The sequence below is a fragment of the Centroberyx affinis genome, unplaced genomic scaffold (genome assembly GCF_046629955.1).
Source record: "Centroberyx affinis isolate AG114_WGS23_722 - 3 ecotype Tasmania unplaced genomic scaffold, CSIRO-AGI_Caff_v1 ptg000076l_1, whole genome shotgun sequence".
In the NCBI taxonomy this organism is placed as follows: domain Eukaryota; kingdom Metazoa; phylum Chordata; class Actinopteri; order Beryciformes; family Berycidae; genus Centroberyx; species Centroberyx affinis.
The window spans coordinates 387,509-410,113 of record NW_027278785.1 but is presented as its reverse complement, the minus strand read 5'-3'; the positions used below and the strand labels follow the sequence as shown (position 1 = coordinate 410,113).

At 40.1% G+C, this 22,605-nt stretch overlaps 3 protein-coding genes across 3 annotated transcripts in view; 1 reads left to right on the top strand and 2 right to left on the bottom strand.

Annotated features, from left to right (window-relative positions):
- Position 1: 1 nt before the first annotated feature.
- On the bottom strand, positions 2-7,903 carry rabgef1l (RAB guanine nucleotide exchange factor (GEF) 1, like). The gene is made up of 9 exons (XM_071521525.1): positions 7,769-7,903; positions 6,753-6,955; positions 6,397-6,569; positions 5,332-5,510; positions 5,034-5,115; positions 4,756-4,888; positions 4,521-4,612; positions 4,153-4,409; positions 2-3,401 (listed from the first exon to the last, which is right to left on the bottom strand). Exons 2-9 carry the CDS (start codon positions 6,929-6,931, stop codon positions 2,961-2,963), a joined length of 1,536 nt encoding a protein of 511 aa, XP_071377626.1. The 5' UTR covers positions 6,932-6,955; positions 7,769-7,903; the 3' UTR covers positions 2-2,960.
- Positions 7,904-13,803: 5,900 nt separating this feature from the next.
- On the top strand, positions 13,804-19,675 carry LOC139645729 (caspase a-like). Its single transcript, XM_071521536.1, has 8 exons — positions 13,804-13,940; positions 14,810-15,097; positions 15,311-15,399; positions 15,783-15,953; positions 16,038-16,272; positions 16,524-16,700; positions 16,860-16,969; positions 17,179-19,675. The coding sequence occupies exons 1-8, from the start codon at positions 13,934-13,936 to the stop codon at positions 17,281-17,283; spliced, it is 1,182 nt and encodes a 393-aa protein (XP_071377637.1). The 5' UTR covers positions 13,804-13,933; the 3' UTR covers positions 17,284-19,675.
- A 1,584-nt stretch (positions 19,676-21,259) lies between these two features.
- stx1a (syntaxin 1A (brain)) overlaps positions 21,260-22,605 on the bottom strand; it is a 37,790-nt gene continuing 36,444 nt past the window's right edge. Inside the window, exon 9 of the mRNA XM_071521006.1 lies at positions 21,260-21,337. Coding sequence (XP_071377107.1) covers positions 21,260-21,337 — 78 coding nt within the window. The remainder of the gene's footprint in view (positions 21,338-22,605) is intronic.

The following is a 22,605-nucleotide window of genomic DNA, read 5'->3' as shown; positions in this document are numbered from 1 at the left end:
TTATCGCACATCACTGGGGGCCGGGTCTTTTATGGTTCAAACATATTAAGTCATAGTTAAGGTGGTTATCCTAAAGTTTCATGATCAGTCTACTCCCTAGGAATACATTTTTTTTTTTTTTTTTTTACAAACGATATCTTTTTCAAATCTTAAATATTTCAATTCCACAGCTCCATTTGAGGTATACCTCTCGAGTTCCATTTCTGGATAACGCCTTTATAACCAGTGAAAAAATAAAGAGAAGTAAGAGTAAACAGAAAGTTCATGTTATTCTTAAAACTGATGGGAAAAATACTGGTTACACCACATCCTTCTTAGAATTTGGGTAGAAATAATATAATGCAAACGTGGGCAGAATGATGAAGCAAATTACAAAACAGGGGAAAGGATGACTAATATGATAAACAGATGACTTAAAGTTCCTCTACATTGAAGGGTTCTGGTGAGGAATGGTATGGGGACATTTCTGGTATTGAATCAATCCAGTCATCCCTAAGAGGGCAGTTGTCCTGTATGTTTTCCAGGTTTAATTGAAGTGATATTTTACTTTGGAGAACCATAGCATATTTAATGCAAATTCTTTGCTGCCCAAATAATCAATAGTCACTGACAACATTTAGGCTTTTTTTTCTGAATTCTGGCAAACATTGGAAACACATGAGATTACTTAATGAAGTCACAAACACAAAAATATTAGCTGTTACACTGATTTATTTAAAGTAAGAGCTTTTGGACTGCGTTTTCTAAACAGAAGAATGGGAGCACCATCACTTCAGTATTTATACTGGGGGAAACTATTGTTGGTGGTTAATGAAGTCATGAGTCAGAGTTTTTTTTTTTTTTTGTTAAAACTAATCCTGTCTGAAGATATCCCGATCTCTTAACTTATATGGTATGTTTGGAAATGCGCAATTTAAAAAAAAAAAAATCAGCCTGTTATTGAGTCTTAAGGTTCTGTTTTATCCAAACTTGCATAACTCAGTCTACAGACACAGCGAACAGGAACTGCAGAAAAAATCCATGCCTTTTGAATTTTTATTATAATTACTCATTAACACAAGCCCATGGATGCTAATAAAACAACACTGCCCCAATAAGTTACATTTAAATAAAAGACAGTATTGAGTTACTTACTCCCTTGTGATACAATAACAAACCTATAAGGTTACAAAGATGTTTGTTTTACTTCCAAAATACCTGATAAATGGCTTCTGCATACAGTGCAATACGCAGTTATTCAAGCTATTATTTAAATTTGTATTAAAAGCCTTTTGTCAAACTAAAATTGGATAGCAACTGCACGCTGACTACATTATTGCAAATGTGAACTATTAATGTATAGCAAAAAAAGGACAATTTTAGTTAACAAGCATGGGGGGAAAAAGACGTGCTCTTCAAATTTCTCAAAAGTACCACTCTTCCAAATATGTCACATAGTCTCCCAAACATTCTGCTTAAAACAGGATAGCCAAAGATAAAGACACAGCTGAAATGCAGTATGTCTGTATTGGCAACAATCCACAAAACTGTTTTCACCAATGAATTCAAGTTTGCATCCTTTCCAACATTACAGTTTAGGCAATTACTTCCTTCATTAAACACACTTCTGAGTTAAGGTCATTAAAATCAAGCTAAAGAAAAGTGCTGTACTTAGATTCATTTAAATCAAAAGGGTAATATTGATTATTCTGCACTGGTTAACCAGTAAGCTTTAGGAGTGATTTCATATGCAGTGATGAAGGGGAATAGCATCATCTTCGTCTTCTTACCCACTGATCCAACAGCTGACAGAGCAAGAAAAAAACATTAATCTGTAAATAGATTATAATGGGGTAGACCTATGACATCCTCCTTATAAGACAAATAAATTAAGAGAAAAAAGGAAAACGACATTAATTTCTATCCAATCATTAGAATTAATGCAACATGTCTGTAGTCAGGACATCTAAGATCTGTATACAATGTTCTTTGACATGGATAGTACTGTAAATATTACAGGAATAATGTCTCCTATTGCATCCAGAAGAATTCATTCACCTGCCACTCCATAGAAAAATAAAATCAATTCTGTAAATCCAGCTTATGACTGGAGTGAGAGGTCTGGCAGGAAAACAAGAATATTTACACACAACTCATGGAATCTCTGCTGCAATAATGTTAACCGAACATGTCCGTGCAAGTGAACCCACATGCACCCACATGCACACACACAAACTCACACATCATCACTGTCGAGTGAAAGCTTGTAACTCCAATATTGGGGATTTTCATGTTTTAACTTCATTTGAAGGATTGAAAGTTCTCAGGATGATTAATTTCTACAACCCTTGGGCTGATCAAACCCTTTCAAAACCCTCATTTGATGAACTCTAAAATGCATGGTTGTCAAGCTTTTTATTTGTTCTTGAAAAGCTGACATTTTAGAGACACAAAGTTTTCACCTGACAGCAGCGATATGCTCACCTGCACCCACATCTTCCACACACTTTCTCTTGCTTTCCTGAAATTTCACACCTTACTATGCAGGACAGAGGAATAGATAGTAGATAAGAGTACAAATCACTAACATGAGCTGGAGGGGTATTTCCTCAAGATTTCCGAGAATTCAGATTGCCTCATCATTTCCTTTGCCAAAAAAAAAAAAAGATCTTTCTTCGCTGACTGGCGAGAAATACTGCGCCTGAAATGTCCTGAATGATGATAGAAACATGTTTAAAATCACATCCAACCATTTATACCATCAGTATAAATGAGAGAACAATGACAAATGAGAATAAGTACTGAGGTACTGAGGATGCCATTTTGGGTGACCTACACCTAAACGTCTGGAGTGGAAGGAGGGCTGTCAGAGGACTGCTGTATGTGCATACGGACAGGAAGGTTTAACAGCAGGGGAAAGGGGGAGGAGTAAAGCATCCAGAGGGGTATAAGGGTTGAACTCTTCGCCCAGTTCAAACACATCACCCAGCAAACACCTGCGGTTGGAGTGGTGGGGGCAGGAGGTCATTCTCAACATTATCAGAGTCAATTGCTGATGATGCCGCAGGAGTGCCGGTAGCCGTGGTCGTGGCGGGGGTTTGCGTCTCCAGCGGAAACCTCTCCAGAACGTCCTGCACCTTGTGCTCCACTCCGTCCGTCCAGTCGATCAGGTCGCTCTCCAGCTGGCGAGCTTCCTCCATGACCCGCTCCTGCCTTACCCCCAGCCCTGTTAGCAGGTCCAGCCGTTTGTGGACCTGATTGAGGGCTGCGCTGCCTGATGAGGTGGGGGAGGACGAGGATGAAGCTCCAGAGGCCTGGGGCCGCTGGGGGGACCCCTGGCCAGACATGTAGAGCTCAAACTCCTCAGAGCTCAGGTTCAGAGACTGGCCGTCCAGCTTCTCTATGAAGGCCACCGCACAGCACTGGGGAGAGGCCAAGGAGGGGGTCATTAAAGGAAAATTCCCTTGCAGACTCTTACACTGTTACACATCATCAATCTGTGATGTTCAATGCATTCCACAGGTTATGTTGTGATGAAGTGTTGTAATTGAAACTTTCTGTGTGTACCCACTTTCCCTCAACCTGCTACATCTAATGACTTTCGACAACCAACTGAAAATGTGCCTGAACATTGCAGCTGTGGGATTTATGTGTAGGAGGAGAGAGCAATAGCGTTGCGGAGTGAGAAATTGGTATCTTTGCCTCTTCTATGATGGATTTCTCCCTGTATAACATGTGAAAGAAGCCCTTGCATTTTGATACTGAGGAACTGACCCTAAAACTTGACTTTTGCTCCTATTAAACTCGATTGTAGCTACACTACAAATATCTCGATGTGATGTCACATTGGCTTTGTGTGGCCAATTATCCATTGGATTAATAAAAATACGACACCAAACAACAAAACGGATCCAGAAATGCAACGCACATCACCAATAGTTGTTGTTTTTTCAGACAGTGTTTAAGTGTTTTAGGGTGGATTTTTTTCCTTTAAGGTTGCTCAGAACGTGTCTTCTTTATAATGTACTTGTGCATCAACAGTCAGACATAGATATGTATTTGAGCATGTGCATACACACACACACACACACACCACCTGTACAAGCGCGCATAACCACAGACAGACACAGATAAGACACACATACGCATACACACACACACTCACTGCCTCACCAGATTAGTGAAGTAGTAGCCATCTTCTCCGGTCATGAGCCTGCTGGGGTTGCAGAAGCGGGTGATGTACTGGATATTGGACTGCAGTCGCGGCGGGTTTGCCTTCAGCACAATGTAGATGAGTGTGGGGAGGAAGTCGTCTGCAGAAGCCGCCTCTCTCTTGGTGGCTTTGATGGCGTTGAAGATGTGCTTGCTGCAGCGGGTGATGCACCCCAGCTTGTCCTTGGGCACACGCTTTGAGTCCATCTCGATCACATCTGGAATGACGCAGAGATTTGCAGTAATCTTATTGCATCTCTCTGCCACCAGGATGATAGGGGGATGTCCTTCCTTTGAGTTTTTAAAAAATAATCCAGTATGAGACTCACCTGTGATGGCTTTGACTACACTGTCAGACACCTCAGGGATCTCCTCATCCACAGGAACACACAGCATCTCAATGGTGACCCAATGCAAGGACCTATAACAGGACATAACCAGGATCACAATCTGTCTAACCCTCAGATCCAGTCAGTCCATTTATTTGTAGTAGTGTTTCTCGTACTCGACCAGTAGATATGAATGTAGCTTGCATTATCATCATCAAAACTTTTGTACACGTACCTGATTCTCTTCTGAATGGCCAGGTCCTTCTTCTCATCATCTGTGGTTTCGGGACAGAAGACTTCCTCGTACAGACGAGTCATCATGTACTTCTCTACTTCATCCATAACACTCTCTACACGATCTGATGAACCTGGGGTCAACACACACATGCACAAACAGCAAATGCATTATATTGTATAACTCTGTCCTCCTCTTGTTAGTGAACTGACATTCAGTCTCTGCTTATCATAGACAATAATGTATGACTCTACATGATTGTAACAGGAAGGCAATACCTTTGAAATGGGTGTGGAGGCGGTCTGAGAGGTTCTGGTAGAAGTCCTGAACACACTCCGACAGCTCATCAGCACCCAGGTCCTGGAGAAATGGGTAAAAAAAAAATCAGCTCAGACTTACTTTAAAACCCACTGAGCTGTCAGGCTTTGGCTAAATAAAATGATCATGATAAATGTGTTTATTGGAGCAAAAATACGGCAGTCTTTTAAACAAGAACAATATCAGGACTTGGCTCCTACAAGATCAATTCACCCACAAACATATGTCAGACACTGTAGGTAATCCACTGTAGCTCACCCTCTTGTAGACCATGCTCTCAGTGAAGGCCCGGCACTGTTTGAAGATCTCCCTGCCAGGCTTCAGAGGTTTGAGGAAGTCGATGAACTCTCGTGTGGCGTGGTCGGAGTCCGAACTGGGCTGCCGGCTCGCAGAGGAGCTGGGGCTGGGGCTGGACTGACTCTCAAAAAGAGCAGCATCTGGGAGAAGACCGTTGATATTATTTTAATTGAAAGATAACACATGCAGAATTTTCTCCAAATATGTCCTTGTCAAATAATCGTGGTCATGACCATCTACACTGCAATCTATATATTTTTTGTGGGTAATCAAGCCACAAAACTAGCAAAGTGTTTGAAATGAAAGCACAAAGCAGATCATTGGGGCTACTGTTTGTAAAAGTTTTTTTGGCAGAAATAAAATGGGTCATTATAACTAATTCCTCAAAAATATATATAGCAAGAAAACCTTTCATTCAATATTTCAGTAGTAAGCCAACATTAAGCCAAAAGAATGATAATTAAAGAATAGCAACTGACAGCGGATAATGACACATTTACTTCTAAACTTAAGGTTTGTGGTGGAAGCTTTCTACATGCTTTCAAGTGCTCCATTTGAGATGATTGACAACTTAGGAGGGACTCTCACATTTTAACCAGATTTAACCCCAATTTGCTCTTCCCATGGGAAGTCTAAAGGTCAGAGAGAAAGTCCCAAATAGTTTTTTCTCAGAACCGCAGACCTACACACCCACACCCACACAAACACACTCTGTTTCTCAGGGAAAAAACAGCAGTGTAAGTGCTGACACAAGAATGACAGTGCCTCCCCAATATGCATTATCAGATGCCATATACTAGACGTCAAAATGTGTCTTAACTCAAGTAATTTAAAGTCAGAAATTAGTATATTGATGAGTGTGATAAATAACACAAGGGATTGATGAAGCAAGATTACTGTCAGAGAGCATTTCTTAAAGTTTTCTAAAAAATCACAAAACAAATCCAATCTCACAAAACACTATCTACAATGGAGAATAAATAACTCAAGCATCTCTTGCAGCCAAATATGGGCAATATTATGTACCTTTTTTGGGTGGTGTTTTTGTGGAAGGACTAAAAAACTTTGTGACTGTATTGACTTTGCTGGACTTTTCCTTGGTTTTTCTTTCCTCAAACTTGTTGAAGGGTGTAATGGCAGGCTGGGGCTGTGCCCTCTGGTGTCTGCTTGCATATGCTTCCTCTTCCTCTCTCTGCAGTCTGGGAGGGAAAAGACAGTAAGTCAGTAAGACTATTGCGGCTTGAGCGATGGACAGGCGGACATACAGGCAAGCAAACAAAATGAAAACAAGCAGACAGGAGGTAAGACAGCAAGAGACACAGCATTGGCCATATCCAAACAATAGTACAGAGATACATGATATGATAGAGAGAAAGACAAACCTCTCTGCAAGTGCCCAGTCGTCTTGGATCTGTTTCTGTTTGTCTCGTTGATTTTCCTCTCGCCAGCACTTTGAGCACAGGCCATGCCAGGCTGTGTTGCCATAAAAACCACATCCTTTGCTGCACAGCAGTTCTGACTGGTCCAGATGGATGCCACGGCGTTCCGACCGCTGGCTCATCTTCCCTCTCTCCAGGTAGAAACACTGCTGGGAATATCAGAAGACAGGGGGTTGGAAAACCAAAATAATGATGACGGTAAGAAGCGCGGTGATTAAAAATTTGATTAGACTTTTGCGTTATCGTTTGTACCAGGACATGTCATTCTAAAATAAATTAATCCACTTGAAATTACCATTCAGATTAAACTAACATTCACATCTTGGCTGTAGCGTTAATTCGTAAACGTTAACTTGAATGGCTAAAGTCAATAGAACTGAAGCATTTTGGCAAGGCTACATATCCTTCGGACCTAATTTGTCGTACATTAGCTTATTGCTTGATGGTTCAAACAGTTTAAACAAGTCCCTGGCGAGTCTGATGCCGAACTCATTCAGTGCGTTATTTCAATTAATTTATTGGGGCCTATACATCTGGTGAAAGTCCACCTGTGCTAGATAACACTGATTTAGGTTAAGTGCAGTCTCCAACTCTGACCTAGCGACTAGCTAACATTGGTTAGCGTTAACGTTAGCTAACGTTGACTTAGGTTAGCTAACAGTAGTAATGACTTGATAAACTCTATAACATCTTCTCAATTAACTTTATTCGGACGTTAGAATTACTCCCTGTCCTTTCGAAACGATGGATGTTCTAGGTTCGCGTTGCAAATTTTGCTTCATACAGAAGAATATTGGCGAAGTCAACAAGCTAGCTATAACTAACCATATCTCCCACCCGATTCCAGTCTACTTTAGCTTAGTCTTTAACTACATTAGCTACGTACCTAGCTAACCTAAATCGATGGTAATGTTAATGTCGATGTTCTACATTCGCTGTGTAAACCTTATTTCACATACAATCTCATTCGCAGTGTCAACAAGCTATCAGGTAATGTTATCTTCGCTCCAGCTCCAGTGTACTGTGGGTTGATGTTTACGTTAGCTTCGTCTCACAGCCATTTTGTCTGTCCGTCTGTGTTGTTGTTTCTTCTTCTCTTACTTTTTGGGTTTCTCACAAATCAAGTAAACGGCTGTATCGCCACCTACCACATCGGAGTGTGAACAGCGACATCGTAATATTTGGATATGCTACAAATAACGACGTTAAAACTCGTTCCCACCACTCTATATTACTCTCTACGCTCTATATATTTTATTTCATTTACTTATGTGTATGTTTTTGTGTCTGTTCTTAAGAGCTGCACTGAGGCAAATGCCTATCAACTGTGTTGACATGGCAATAAAGTATTGAATAAACGTATATTGCATTGGGCCAGCAATAGGTCTGTAATATCCATATAGGATATTATGTAGCCTAGGTGTATATAGGTTAAATAATATCCTATATGGACTCTACGAATATCACAGCAAAACTATAAACTATAGTTTTAGTCCTACTAAAATGTACTGTTGCATGCATAGGCGGATTATGAGACAAAGCCGGGCCCCTGGGTACAGATACCTACAAAGCCCCCCACCCCCACCTCCCGCGCTACCACAACAGGACATTTTTGCAACAAGTAGAGGCACGTATACGCAGAGGCAATCGCACAATATCACCTGAATCTCAACTCAGGATTTACACAGTCAAAGCCAACAGCATGTTATAAAAACACTTATCTGAATATAATTTTGCAATACGTTTAAGTCAATTCTAACAACTGAATGCCCTCATTGCGTGTATAATATTGCTATGCCTATTATCGTTTTTTGTTATTGCACTTATGGGAGAGAAAACAATTACAAAGGAAATACAAGTTGCACATATTATTCTAGGCCTAAAAAACATATTTGAAAGTGCAAAATGCCTTTGATTGCCTGCAATGTCCCAAAATCTACTGTATGGCCACACAGTAGCTGCCTGGTAGGCTATATGAGTCAGTGGGCCCTACTGACAGATCAGGAGTGGAAAACAGCATTTTTGGGTCTTCATAAACCATGACTTTACATTACGAGGACAATGATGCAGAGCTTTACTGCTAAAGCACTATAGATAAACTGAGGGGAACACTCACTGTGACAGAGCCATGTTGACACCTTCAAAACAAATGTTTAGGTTATTATAGGGCGAATTATAAATGATAAGCCCTTTGACTGCAGGGCAGTAAATGTAAAGTTAGTGGCCGCATCATCATGTATCAGGCTCTGGCTTAGGGGCCCCCTGAGCTCTTGGGCCCCTGGGCCTGTGCCCGGTTGACCCGTTCAGTAATCCATCCATGGTTGCATGGTCCTTTTTAATAAGGGTAGATATTATTTGATTTCTTCTTTTACCTCAGTAATAAATTGTAGTAAATTGTGCCATGGATAATAATAGCCTATATAATTACATATATACATCATTTTTAGAGAGATTGTTGCAACTGATAATGTAATAACGGATAATATAACAACTTGTCAAAATGTCCCGCTGGATAACATCATTAGAAGATGAACTGGCGATTATTAGGATCAAGGGGTTTATCATATTTTTTATCTGATGGTGTCATAAGAATATGGACATAGTAGGCTATAACCCATACGAATAAAAAGAATATTCTTTTACATTATTACATTATCTAGCAATTTACTAAATTAACAGGTTTCATTACACCTGACCCATTTACAGGAACATTTTTATTACATTTTGACAGGTTATTATTACATGATTAGTTATCGCATTATCACATTGATACTGTAGGCTACACATATCACAGCAAAGATATAAGTGCTATTATAATGCGTTTCATTAGGGATGGGTAGTGGCTTGTGCTGTCCATAAGCCAATGATAGTTGTTTTTCATTTCCAGTGACAATCAGATTGGCTATTAGCCCATCACATTCATTAGGGGTTTTTCACCAGTTTAATCACCTGTCAGGGGAAATACACATGGGGCCAGAAGACGCGTGACTCATTGTATTGCGATCAAAGGTAACTGTACAGGGAAGCTCTGCACACAAAAATATTTGACGTTGTAGGCCAACGCAAATGTTTTCCCTTTTGTTCGGAGCCATTAAACATGACTCGCTTAGGTATACAGCAATAATGGAAAAAATCCTGTATGTTCGATCTAGGCTAATCTTAAAATGTGGTTTAGCAAAAACTGTCATTTATAAGAATTCAGCACTGGGAAGTAAGACCGAATCAGCACTGAATTTCGTTTTTGAGCTGTAGCCTAAACATGTTTATGGCTTCTTTATTGCGAATATCATTAATCTTGTACACATTTGTCATATAAAGTTCTGCATCTGCTTCTAGAGGCAGAAAATTATCGTTGCACTGCTCTCCATGGGCTGAAACTTTCAGCCGTGTTGCATATCTCGCCACACCTCAATCAGATCAGTGCCAAGGCAGGCATTTCAATGGAAGTAGCCTAGGTTCTTTAGTATTTCGCCTTTGTGAGAACTGTTACCACCCCCACTCACTGACACTCCTCCTGTTCACTCTACACACTTTTTCTGCATCCTTCAAAACTGTAGGCTATCTTACAATAGGCACAGACTGACTGAAAACTGAAAAAGAGGCCAGATTTCGATCCCATCTCAATAGGCTTGTAAGGAATGGCAGGTAATTGTAATTAATGATTTACAGTCTATATAGCTTAAGCCATGTAGCTGCAGGCGGCAGTAGCCTACCATGCAGGCGATCACCTGTTTATAGATAATTAAGTAATAGGCCTGTATGCAGGCTGCAGTGTTGATGCAGAAGACAATGTTACAATTTACACCCAGTTTTACAGCAAATGTACACCAAAGAAACTTGTTGATGTCATGTAACAAATTATTTTCTGTAAGGCATGTTGGTTTTACTTTTACTGTGAACAATCAAGAGATTGTTCATGATCTGGTGGCACACTACCAACATGTCAAGTCAGCCCAGTATGAGCCAAAAACTTCTCTCTTCATTTAGATATATTGTCTGAAGGTTTAAGATCAAAAGTTATACTATGATGTAAAATTGCTATTTTCAGTTAACTTTCATCACAATATTATAGAAATATATATACTTTTTTAACGCCTTACTCACCTGTGATGCCTTCCCCGGAACCACCTTGACACACTAAACTGGTTCGGTCTGTCTAGGCACAAAATGATCTGATAGGATCTAATCAAGTGGTGAGTAATCTAATTTTGATGCCTCTTTCTCTAGCTACGAAGCTTGCCAGCGTTCGCAGTGCGTTTGTGGACAAGGTATCAACCGCAACTCTTAAGGCTCTCCTGGATGGGCTTTTAGAGGATAATGTCTTGAATGATGGGGAGAAAGATTCAATAATTGAGGAGAACACTGCCAGAGCAGACAGGGCGCGCTGTCTCATAGACATAGTGAAGAAGAAAGGAGACAACGCCAGCGGGATGATGATCGCTCACCTGAAGACCAAAGACCCTACACTTCACTCCGAACTGGGTCTGTGTTAGTGACACCAGGCCACAGATGCCTGCGCTCCACACCCAAGGAGGCTCACCAGATGACTGTTAAGTCAGTCACTCACCTTCCACCCTGTGAGACCCTGAACCCATCTCCATGACGTCAGTCCTACTATATATCACAGGAGTCTTGACCAGCATGCACCACTTTACAACTCACACCACAGATAACTTGGATAGAAGTAAGAAGGCAGAAGAGCCTAGAGCTCAACCCTTGTCACCACCCCTCCCACCTCACTTATAAAACATGGATCAACCTGTTATTCTTGGATTTCCGTGGCCCTGCCGGACACACAGCACCCCATCAAAGAAATCAACAAAACTTAACCATTGGATTTCCATGGCAACCGGACAGCCATGGTGAGAGACCAAAGACAAAAGCAACATTTTTCAGATTTTCACCATAGCCAAGTCCAAAGGACTTGCCTGCTCACTGGTGATCAACAAAAGACAAACCAACTCAACATTAAAGAATCTTTTTGAGCAACATTTGAGACAATGCTCTTCCAAACCTGCAACTGAATTCAGCAATTGAACTGCAACACAAGCGGGGCCACATTGCCCAGGCGGACTAAGAATTCTAATTAGAATAAGCATTACCTAAACCTTAAGTGCTCACATTGGAAAATAACCGCTACTAAAACATCATTCAGAATATTGACCTCTCTACAGAGTTAGGCCTAAAGGCCTCTCCTCCCTGTGGCCTCCAGGAGCCATGTGACTCTTCAGCTCCATCTCTCTCCTCTCACTTAGTTCCACTTTGTTCTGTCTCAGATCATTTGCCAACTTCCATAATTTCATGAGGCATTATTTTCCCTCTTTCTATATTGTTAGTTGTTGTCTGTGTGTGTAGTTGTACCTAATAAATGTGTGTGTGAAAGACTTCTGTTTGCCGTTCCTTGTGCAATTCAAGTCTCTCGCTTTTGAGCTCATATCTTCAGAATAAGAGCAGTGTGCTATCATGTGAGATCACTAAATATTACACCTTTATTTATAAGTCGTTTTCCAGGAATTCCTGGGTGGTGCCCGATGAGTTTTCAAATATTAATTATGGTTAAGACCCATAATGATCATTAATATTCATAGATAGAACATACCTGTCACATTGTTGCCTGGGCAACCTGCTCAGACAGGTGAGTTGACATCTTTCAGTCACTGCCCTCACTACTGTTGAGCTCTCTGGAGGTGTTGTGGGCCTAATTCAATGAAACATCTGTACTGGTAGGTGCCCACTTGATAACCCCAACCATGCACCCATCCTTGCCCTCCCAGCTGTCCTCCAAGCAAGGCTTCTACATAGCTGCTCAAATAGCACAAGGGATAGTTACATATAGGATCCTGTGTTTTGGTAAAAAGTCTCCCTTTTTGTTAGTTGGTACTGTTCCACTTATTGCCCTTTTTACTAAAATGGCTTCAAGTATCATCCAATAGTCTATAAATTAATTTGTTAAAGGGACACTTTGAATTTTGACGTTTTATACATTGTCAGAGATTTTTTTCTTTTACTGCTGAAGTTGAAGTTGAGACCAAAGTATAAAACCAAAGCAAGGAAGACAGGTTTGACAGGATTTCCTGTGTTATCAGGGTGCAAAAGTAATGTTACCAAGTTTTTTTCATTGTCTTTTTAAATTTGTGATATTGAGTAGGCTACATTAAATAAAGTATTTAATAAAATTCACAACCATTTTGTCTGTGTGGTTTCTCTTCTCTGAGTTTTTGGGTGTTTTAGAAAGAAAGTTGAATTGAGGTTTAAAGCCACCTACCATATTGGAGTAGCCTACTTAATGTATTCTACACTGCCTAGTGCGTTTGTAAAGTTAAACCAATAATACATCTTACATTTTAAATTGTAATCATACGAATCTTCTACAAATAACAACATTAAAGGTTGTTCCCACCCCTTTATAAAACTGCTTTTTGGAATTTCTCTGTCCTCTGGTAGCCTATCACTGTAATAGCCTACTCAAATGGGATATTACATATAATACACGATTTGAGTTTTATAGTGATAGTTGTGTCCTATTCCAATTTATTGTAGGATTAGTCAGTGTGACTTTGCAGAGCGTTTCTAAAGTGCAGTGCATGTGTTGCCCCTGTTTGCTCAATGTGTTGTCTGTTCAGGTTGCAGCGCGCTGGGCTCTCTATGGGAAGTAAGAGCGAATCAACTCATCACTGAATCTCGTTTTTGAGCTGTAAGCATGGCTATATGGCTTCTTTGTTGTGAATAGCATGAATCCTGTACATAATTTCCACATTATTCCTATAAAGTCCTGCATCTGCTTCTAGAGGCAGAAAACCGTTGTTGCACTGCAGAGCATGGGCTGAAACTTTCAGCCGTGTTGCATTTCGGGCCGCACCTCAATCCCATCAGTGCCAAGGCCCAAGGCAGAATTTCCATGGAATAGGCTCTCATTTAGTATTACGCCATTTCCAGCTTCTACGGGTTTGGTAACCACCCACTCACTCACTGACACGCCCCCTGTTAACTTTTTCCGCATTCTTCAAAACTGTAGTACAGGCAGTCTGACGGAAAACTCTGACTGTTTACGCACTCTTTCATTAAAAGAGCCCCGACTTTGATCCCATCCTTCACACGATTCAGTGATAATAGGCTTATAAGGAATGGCAGGTAAGATCTGTGTTATTAATGATTTACAGTCTATAGGCTACGCACGTAACGTATATCTGCAGCCGATCACCTGCTTATAGATATTTAAGTTGTAGGACTATATGTTCTGCAGTTTTGATGCAGAAGACAATATTACAGTTTACACTTAACGTGCAACAAACTTTCACCAAAGAAACCTGTTGCTGTCAGTGGTCTGCATGTTACAAACTGTTGGTTTCACTTTCACCGCGCTCGCTCGGCGGTCATGTCGGCCTCATTTCCCACTGTTTCGATGTAAAGAAAAGAAAATCATATACAAAAAGCCTATGATACACTAGGCCTATACGTTTTGTTTCAAAAGATCAATTCACAAGTTGGCATCATATATAGTCATCGACCACAAGCAAAATGAACATGTGGGTTTAAACGCCAACTTATATATATTTTTAGGATCAAGAGGTTTTTCATGATCAGGTAGAACACTATCAGGTCTACGGAAGAGGATTAGGGCCACATGTGAAAAATGTATTTGAGTTCTGAGTTTAAAGTCAGAATTCTGAGATTAAAGTCAGAATTCTGAGTTTAAAGTCAGAATTCAGACTTTTTTCTCAGAACTCAAATACATTTTTCACATGTGGCCCTAATCCTCTTCCGTACAGGTCAGCCCAGTATAAGACAAAAACCTTTATCTTTTTTTAGAGATATGGTCTGAATCAAAAGTCATACTATGATTTCAAATTGTTATAAATGTTTTTGTTTTTATTTTTATTTTCAGTGAAGTTTCATCATAATAGTAGGAAAACATTGTTTTTAAATGCCTTATTGTCTTGTGATGCCTACCACCTTGACAGGCTAAACTGGTTTTGGTCATGTCATTTTTCTTTCTCTAGATAAGGAGCTTGCCAGAGTTCGCGGTGCGCTTGTGGAAAAGATTACAACCCCAGTTCTTAAGTTTCTCCTGGATGACCTTTTAGAGGATGGAGTCTTGAATGATGGGGAGAAAGAATCAATACTTGAGGAAAACGGTGCCAGAACAGACCGGGTACGCAGTCTCATAGACATGGTGAAGAAGAAAGGAGAGAAAGCCATCAGGAAGATGATCGTTCACCTGAAGATCAGAGACCCTGAACTTCACTCCAGCCTGGGTCTGTCCGCTGGGGAAGCTCAGGCTCCGGCAGGTGAGTTGGCATCTTTCAGTAACGCTGGCCACTGCCGTCGTTGTGCTTGTCGGAGCTAGTCAGAGTTTTATCCTTCTTTTATTGAAGTGCGTTACACAAATCCTCCAACTTTGACATCATCATACCCAAAGTTGTGAAGTGTAGTAGCCTACACAAATCAACAGAGTTTTGGACTGTAAACATGGCAGTGACCCTCTTCTTTGCTGTTCCCAGCTGACGGCCCTTTTCCCGTGCAGAGTCTGACAATGGCCCCCTTCCTCATCCCCGGTCTTAATACCGCCAACACAGAGAGGGACAACGATGTAAGCCGTTCATAATCATACAATTCTAAAAGCCATATCACATATCTGATATGGTCAATTCACTGCCAGTTCTACCCTTAGCCATTACTATACATAATGTAATTAATGTAAAATACTGTAGTTTCACTACAAGAGGACAATTAGGTTGGTGGTTGTTCTCTTAAATTAAGCTAAGTGTAATATCTTCAAATCATATCATTTCTTAAATTGTAATTTTATAGATGCATGTACAATGTATGTTACATAATGTTTCCTGTGAGATTTTTAATTTTTGAGTCTCAGACAACGCTGAATTCAGGTCTGTGAAGTTGGTCAGTTAGGTTCTTTTAACCATGTTGTTTAATCATCCTAATGTGCTGCCTTTATATAATTTGTTCTGTTAGATTTACCCTGTGAAGTCCACGAGGAGTCGCCTGGCCCTGCTAATCACCAATAAGGTTTTTACTGATGTGACAAAGAATAGGAATGGAGCTGAGAAAGACGAACAGAACATGGAGAAGCTGCTCACAGAGCTGGGATACACAGTGGTGAAACACAGCAACCTCAGTGCACAGGTACTGCTTCACAAGGGAACAGAAAAAGTAGTTGATTGAGCGATACAGTAACTGGTGTCTGACTGACTTATCGTGTTCTCACAGGAGATCGACACAGCTGTGAGGAACTTCTCTCAACATCCGGGCCTCCACGAGGCAGACAGTGTGTTTGTGATCATCATGTCTCACGGGAAAATGGGAGCCATCCTCGGCGTCCACTGGAGGGAGGACCGACCCGACGAGTTCCCCATCGACAATATCTACAAACACTTGAGCACACAGAATTGTCCTGCTCTGCTGAACAAACCCAAGGTCATCATCATCCAGGCCTGCAGAGGAGGTGATCTTCTCATCTTCGTCATGGAAACACCAACATACTGCAGTTAAAACCCAGATTAGCATAACTGTTAAAATCATTACAGAGGCATTTTAATATGAACAGCTATCGTAATCTATGAGATGCGTAATAGTTTGCTTGTGTCTAAAGCTTTATTCTACCTGTTTAGTAACATAGCATTCTTTTTGTATAACTCAAGTCTAGTTTGTTATTGTGCACACACTGATATTCAAGGTATGCCATGTATGTTTCAGAAAGGGACGGAGCTGTGATGGTTAGTGATGGGCTTGGTGGCAATGATGATATGACACCAGATGCTTGGTCCCAGCCCGGTCCCCTCCCATCTGCTGATGTAGACGACATGGAGGAAGATGCTTTGAGGATGGCACACAGAGAAAAAGACTTCATCTCCCTTCTGTCCTCCACTCCTGGTCAGTCCAGGTCGTGTTTGCTAGTTTAGTTTTGCCAGTTGTTTAAAACATTTCAATTGTAAACTTTTCATAGAAGTTGATAGGTAACAGCCAAGACTAGTTACCCTAAACAATCAAGATCAATTAATATATTTTCCATTTTTGTATTTTATCCTGCAGATACTGTCTCATATAGACAACCAATGCATGGGTCTTTTCTTGTCCAGTACATTGTTGAGGTATTCAGAGGCTATTGGCGACAGGATCACATTGAGGAACTGTTCAGGAAAGTAAGTTTTGTGACTGGAAACTGTTTCCTTGGTATGAAATTTGCAAAGATATGACACTTTGACTAAAAACTGACCACTCATCATTGGTGCAGCAATTGTGTAACACACACACAGTGGGACTGTACTAAATAATCAGTATTGAAGGATGTTTTATTTGTTTCATTACGCTAAACCTAACTAACTTTCTTTCTGTCTCTTCACACACACAGGTGATGAACCGCTTTGAAGATTTTCCCTCTCCCACCAAAAGACAGATGCCAACCAAAGACAGATGCACTTTAACAAAACTCTTCTACCTCTTCCCACGCCACTGAGACACTACGCATTATTGAGTAATGCACATTTCCATTCCACTATGCCGTTATGCTTTATGGGTTGCTAATAGGTAAATAGATATTTAGAAACAATATGTCAGTAATTGTTGCATTTTTCTTTATTGTTATGAATCAGACAATGTGGAAATCTTTTAATTAGTGGTTATGGAATAGAGAGATGAATTTTGCAGTAATTTTGTAGTCCTTGATTCAACAAGTAGCCTACTCATATGGTCATCATGCAACTTGCTAATTGTTTTCCTATGAGGAAATGAACAGGCTCGCACCTTTATGATCTCCTGCCACCAAAACTACTACTGCACATTTAAATCTATGCAATTAATGTTATAGTATATTTTTAACTGGCGTAGTATATAATCAATTTGACTTAAACTGTCAGACAACCTTCTTTAAATGAGTTGATGGAATATGTGACACCTTGGCAACATGTATAATTGTGCAATGACTGATGTTTAAATGAGACCCTTAAAATTTAGATCACTCCAGACAACACTGTCTTTAAGCTAGATACAGTACCCTTCATTAATTATTGGCCCCCTTCGTAAAGATGAGCCAATTTTCTTTTTTTTACATTTTTCATCACTTAAAAAAGTGGGGCTCCCAATTATGAACACAGTTGCAAGGCTTATTAAACAGACACCAGTTGGGCTGCGATGCATGGAAAACCATCCCATGGCTAAGACGGGCATTATATATCTTGTGATGGTAAACTATGGTAGCAGAAATGGGTAGTCATCCACCGTTCTCAGCTCCTGGTATAACTGTATTACATAATTAAGCTTACTGTAACAGTTCAGTTGCCAAACTACTGTTTCAAGTCAGCAAGATCAGCCGTCCTTTTAGCCTGTGGATGTTAATATGATTTGTTTTCTGAACTGCTGAGCCCTCAATTTGTTAGTTGTGATGTTCAACTTATTTTTTACTTATATGGCTTCATGTAGCATCCAATAGTCTATAGATGAATCTGTTAAAGGGACACGTGGACTGTGATGTTTTATACTTTTATAATTTGTCAGAGAATGTTTTGATCTTCTGCTGTAGGTAGCCATATCATTCATTAACACATCTGTACATTTAAATTCCATCATTATGTACCTTGTCCAGTGGCAAATGAAGTTGAAAGTAGAGACCAAAATAAGACTTTTTTTTAAACGTTGCCTTTTCAATTTATGATGTTAAGTACATTAAATAAACTATTTTATTTCAATTAAAATTGTCCTCTCAAAATTATTTGATGTAATTAAGCTTTACAACACCACAGCTTGAGAACTACTGCTTTTATACACTCACGTTACAAATTCAGCCTGTGCTTCACCCACAACTTGGAATGCAGTTTGCCCCACTATGAACTTTATCTAGTAAATAAGTAAAGGGTAGTTGAGCCAATAGAGCCATTCTCAATCCAAAATGTTTCAAAAAGAGCACTTTAAGTGGGAATGATCAATTCTGATTACTACATGGGGATCCATATGAACATTTGAGATGCATGTATTTAGCATTGTTGGCAAGATAAATTGAAATAATCTCCATTAATGTTAAGCCCACCAAAAGCCTGGAACATGTTTTAACCTGCACAACACTGACTTCACCATATAATATAGTCAGTGTTGTAGTAGTGCTCAAATCCTAGAGGCCCAGTTTCGATGACTTGTGACTTGACTCAGACTTGAATACTGATGACTCAGACTTGTGAACGTGGGACTTGATTACCTTAGGCATAGGCTACACATCTTTTCAGCGTTATCCTAAAATGTACCTGATCATCTAGTTGGTTAACAGTTTAGGCCAGCATATAGACATAGGCTACGAAAATGTATCTTAACACAACCACTGACAGGATGATGTCAGTTGTGATAGATGAAGATGGCTCCACCGTGTATTGTTAGCTTGTTAGCTTCACTTGCATGTACTTTACATTAACTGGAACAAAAAGTAGTGCCAAATGTAACATATGTAAAAGGACAATCGAGGAAAAGACTCTTCTAGCATGGATTACTTGAACTCAAACTGGTTACTCGGACTCGAGACTCGACTCGCACACAACCTCGGTGACTCAGACTTGGATTTGAACACTGAGGACTTGGGACTCTGTTTGGACTCCAGGTTTGGTGACTCGAATACAACACTGGTTAGAGTATACCATTCTTGAGTCACTGTGATATTTATTAGTGTATGGCATGGCTATGACACTTGGTAGCCAAAATATTATTATGGTATTATTATGGTATTATTTATATAACCTATTTGCTGCTACCTGCCCATTTGCTCTATTGTTGTATATTTGTATGTTTTAATGGCGTGTTGTGCTATGCGTAATGTATGTACTCTTGTTGTACTTTGGGAGAAGCCAAAGACAAATTTCCACTGAGGTGGACAATAAAGTCAATCAAATCAAATCAAATCAAATCAAATCAAATCAAATAACCAGACTTCTATCAGGTTCTAGTGTTCCTGGAGGAGAGAAACATTCTGTCTTAGTGCCATTCAATTATGGAAAGCCAAGCACAAAATTGGTGTTTGATTTTCAGACAAACTTTACTTGAAAAAAACAAAACAAAACAAACACTCAAAGTAAACAAAAAGAACCATGTCATCACAATACAACACAAAGGCAACAAGTTGAGTAGGCAACATGGTAACATGGTTGTAGTCTGTGCATGTTTGATGTGCCGCCAGATTCTGAAAACCGATACGAGAGTCTTTTACAGGGCTACTTTGAGCTCATGCTGATGTTTGCGATGATTGAACAAGTTTATTCATAAACAAACGAAACAGAATAGAGTAGCATGACAGAGGGATACACTCTGTTTTAAAGCTTACCATAGGGTTTTAAAAAAGACAAAATAACAAGGGTTTGTCACTTAACAGACCAGAATTATCAAACCAACCAGACTTGACTCCATGTTGACAGCTTATTAGATTTGAACATATTGGCAGTGTTAAAGAGCTTTATATCTGTGAAGGAATGTACACTTTATACAGAACAAGGACACAGGTGGCTAGTAACAAGCACTCATTTGCTCATCGCATGACGCTCAGCACATCCAAACGCGCAGATACAAATAAACACACACACACACTCTTTTTTCACATGTACGCATGCACTCACACAACGTTCAGAGATGCTGTACAGCTGGTAAGGCCAGATCAAATACAGTAGCATTGCTTCCATGGGCAACAAGGTATGACTTCATCACTTAGGCAGAAAAGTTTGGCAGTGTGATGATTCCACAAGCAAATAATCCCACATCAGTACAGTTGTCTTCTTTCCCGTTTGCTATAGAATACAGAACACCACTTTACCATGAACTAAACCATGCAGGGGTTTGAGGGGAGGTAGAGGACATCAGAGAGGGAAAGTTGAGTGTGATTACCCAAAAAAAGAGACTAGAAAAGATCAATAAACAGATGCTTCAACAGAGGTCTATAGATAACCGTGGCTTTGAAAACACTGCAGATTAGTGGCCTGTCACTTTGCCTATACAACACAAAATAGACATTATAACTGAATAAATGGCAGATTTGGAAGTCGGAATGTGTTAGTATAGTGTTACATATCATTAAGTAACTTTTTCATTCAAGAATTCACTTTTGGAAACATCTTCAAACATCTTTTGACAACACTCAACACTCAGATAAACATTTTGCAGCACCACACATTTACAAAATAGGAACTCATGCGAAAACACCTCTGGCCCTGTACACTGCGTGTCAATTGTATCATACAGTATGCAACGCACCTTGTGCTAGACATGTTATAGATTGCATTCATGAAAACTGGAATTGGAAAATCTGTATGTCTTTTGTTTTTGCTCTTTTCTCGAATAGAGGCGTGTTGTATCAAGGTGTGTGTGTGTGTGTGTGTGTGTGTGTGTGTGTGGGTGTGTGTCTGTCTGTCTGTCTGTCTGTCTGTGTGTGTGTGTGTGGGGAGGGGGGGTTATTGGGTTGCTGGGGTTCAGGCCAGCGTCCCCCCAACAACGGAAGCAATAACAATTCCCAGCACCACACAGCATATTATAATCATAATTTTCTTCTGCATGTATGAAAAGAATAGAAAACAGTCATCCAAGGCCGCAAATGGGGAGTAGAAGAAAACATGTTAGAAATATCAGTTGTATTTTGTCTAATTTATGTCACAGTACTTACAGCAAACTTGTGCATTAGAACAAAATGCAGTTTAAAGAAAGACATTTGGATTTTAATATATCTGATGATGTTACTGGAGTGTGATTGTGGTTTATAAGTATCTGCATGTCTTCTGGTCAGCATACTTTTAAAACCAGACTCCCTTTGCCCCTGCGTTTTGTTCATGCCAAACTAAACAACAGATATTCACATATGCCACAAACATAAAAATTTGCCTCTTCAAATATAGTTCTCATATTTGAAGTGAGCTTCACTTTTGAAGAACATGTCCTCTTTTGAGCATCCATTCCTCCACAAGTTCATGAACAGTCAGCCTTCAATGTTTGATGCCCCTGGAATCAACAGTCACCACCAATTACTAACGATAATTACAAACAGGCAAAGATACTTTTTGAAAACTGATCATGACTAAGAGAAGAGTTGTAAGGCTGCTCATCATCACATTCACATACTAGAGTTATATGGGTGGCTGATTGTTCACAAACCTACTGTGTTGAGGAATGTGTGCTGAAAAATGAAAATGTTCTTTGACAATCTGACTTAAAACACTCTGTGCACACTTTTTTGTTGTGTGTGTGTTAATGTGTTAGCCAGTCTGCTAGTTATCTGCAGCTTTATATACAGTATATATGCAGTAAACATGCAAGGCTCTCCAACAGACTGCAGAACATGCACATGACAAAGCTTTGTAAATCATGACAACCATCACAAACACACACAGGGAATGAATCTCCATAAACAAGCACAAATAGCAGAGAAGTTCCTCAAGGTGCGTGACTGTTCAATCCAGAATAGAATAGTTGCATATAAACATTGATGAATTACAACAGACAAAAATACCAAATACCAGTGACCCTCTCATTAAGTCAAATATTTCAGTGCAGAGAGGCACTGTGAGCTGTTTCGTGTTCAGACTGATCAGTTCAGTCGGGTTCCCAGCTCAAGGAAACAGAGCTGACCTCCAGCACTGCTCAGCAGCAGTTATTGACTGCGCATTATGGAAACCTGTATACATTTTAACAGCTCAGCAGGGGAGAGGAGGTCAGTCTGGCAGTCATATCCTCTGTGAGGCTGGCTGGGAGAGAACCTTAATGGGACCAGTAAACCCACTTAAGGCCTTGAACCGAGGGCTAAGAGGGGCACAGCGCCTCTGGC

What these genes read in the sequence shown, in the direction of transcription:
- rabgef1l (XM_071521525.1), bottom strand. Translation starts at nt 6,931, where the DNA reads ATGAGCCAGCGGTCGGAACGCCGTGGCATCCATCTGGACCAGTCAGAA. An exon ending in GCCATTCAGAAGAGAATCAG is followed by an intron (nt 4,613 to 4,755) that starts GTACGTGTACAA and finishes GTCCTGTTATAG; the next exon opens with GTCCTTGCATTGGGTCACCA. An exon ending in TGTAGTCAAAGCCATCACAG is followed by an intron (nt 4,410 to 4,520) that starts GTGAGTCTCATA and finishes GCGTCATTCCAG; the next exon opens with ATGTGATCGAGATGGACTCA.
- LOC139645729 (XM_071521536.1), top strand. An exon ending in ACACAGAGAGGGACAACGAT is followed by an intron (nt 15,400 to 15,782) that starts GTAAGCCGTTCA and finishes TTGTTCTGTTAG; the next exon opens with ATTTACCCTGTGAAGTCCAC. An exon ending in CATCCAGGCCTGCAGAGGAG is followed by an intron (nt 16,273 to 16,523) that starts GTGATCTTCTCA and finishes TGTATGTTTCAG; the next exon opens with AAAGGGACGGAGCTGTGATG.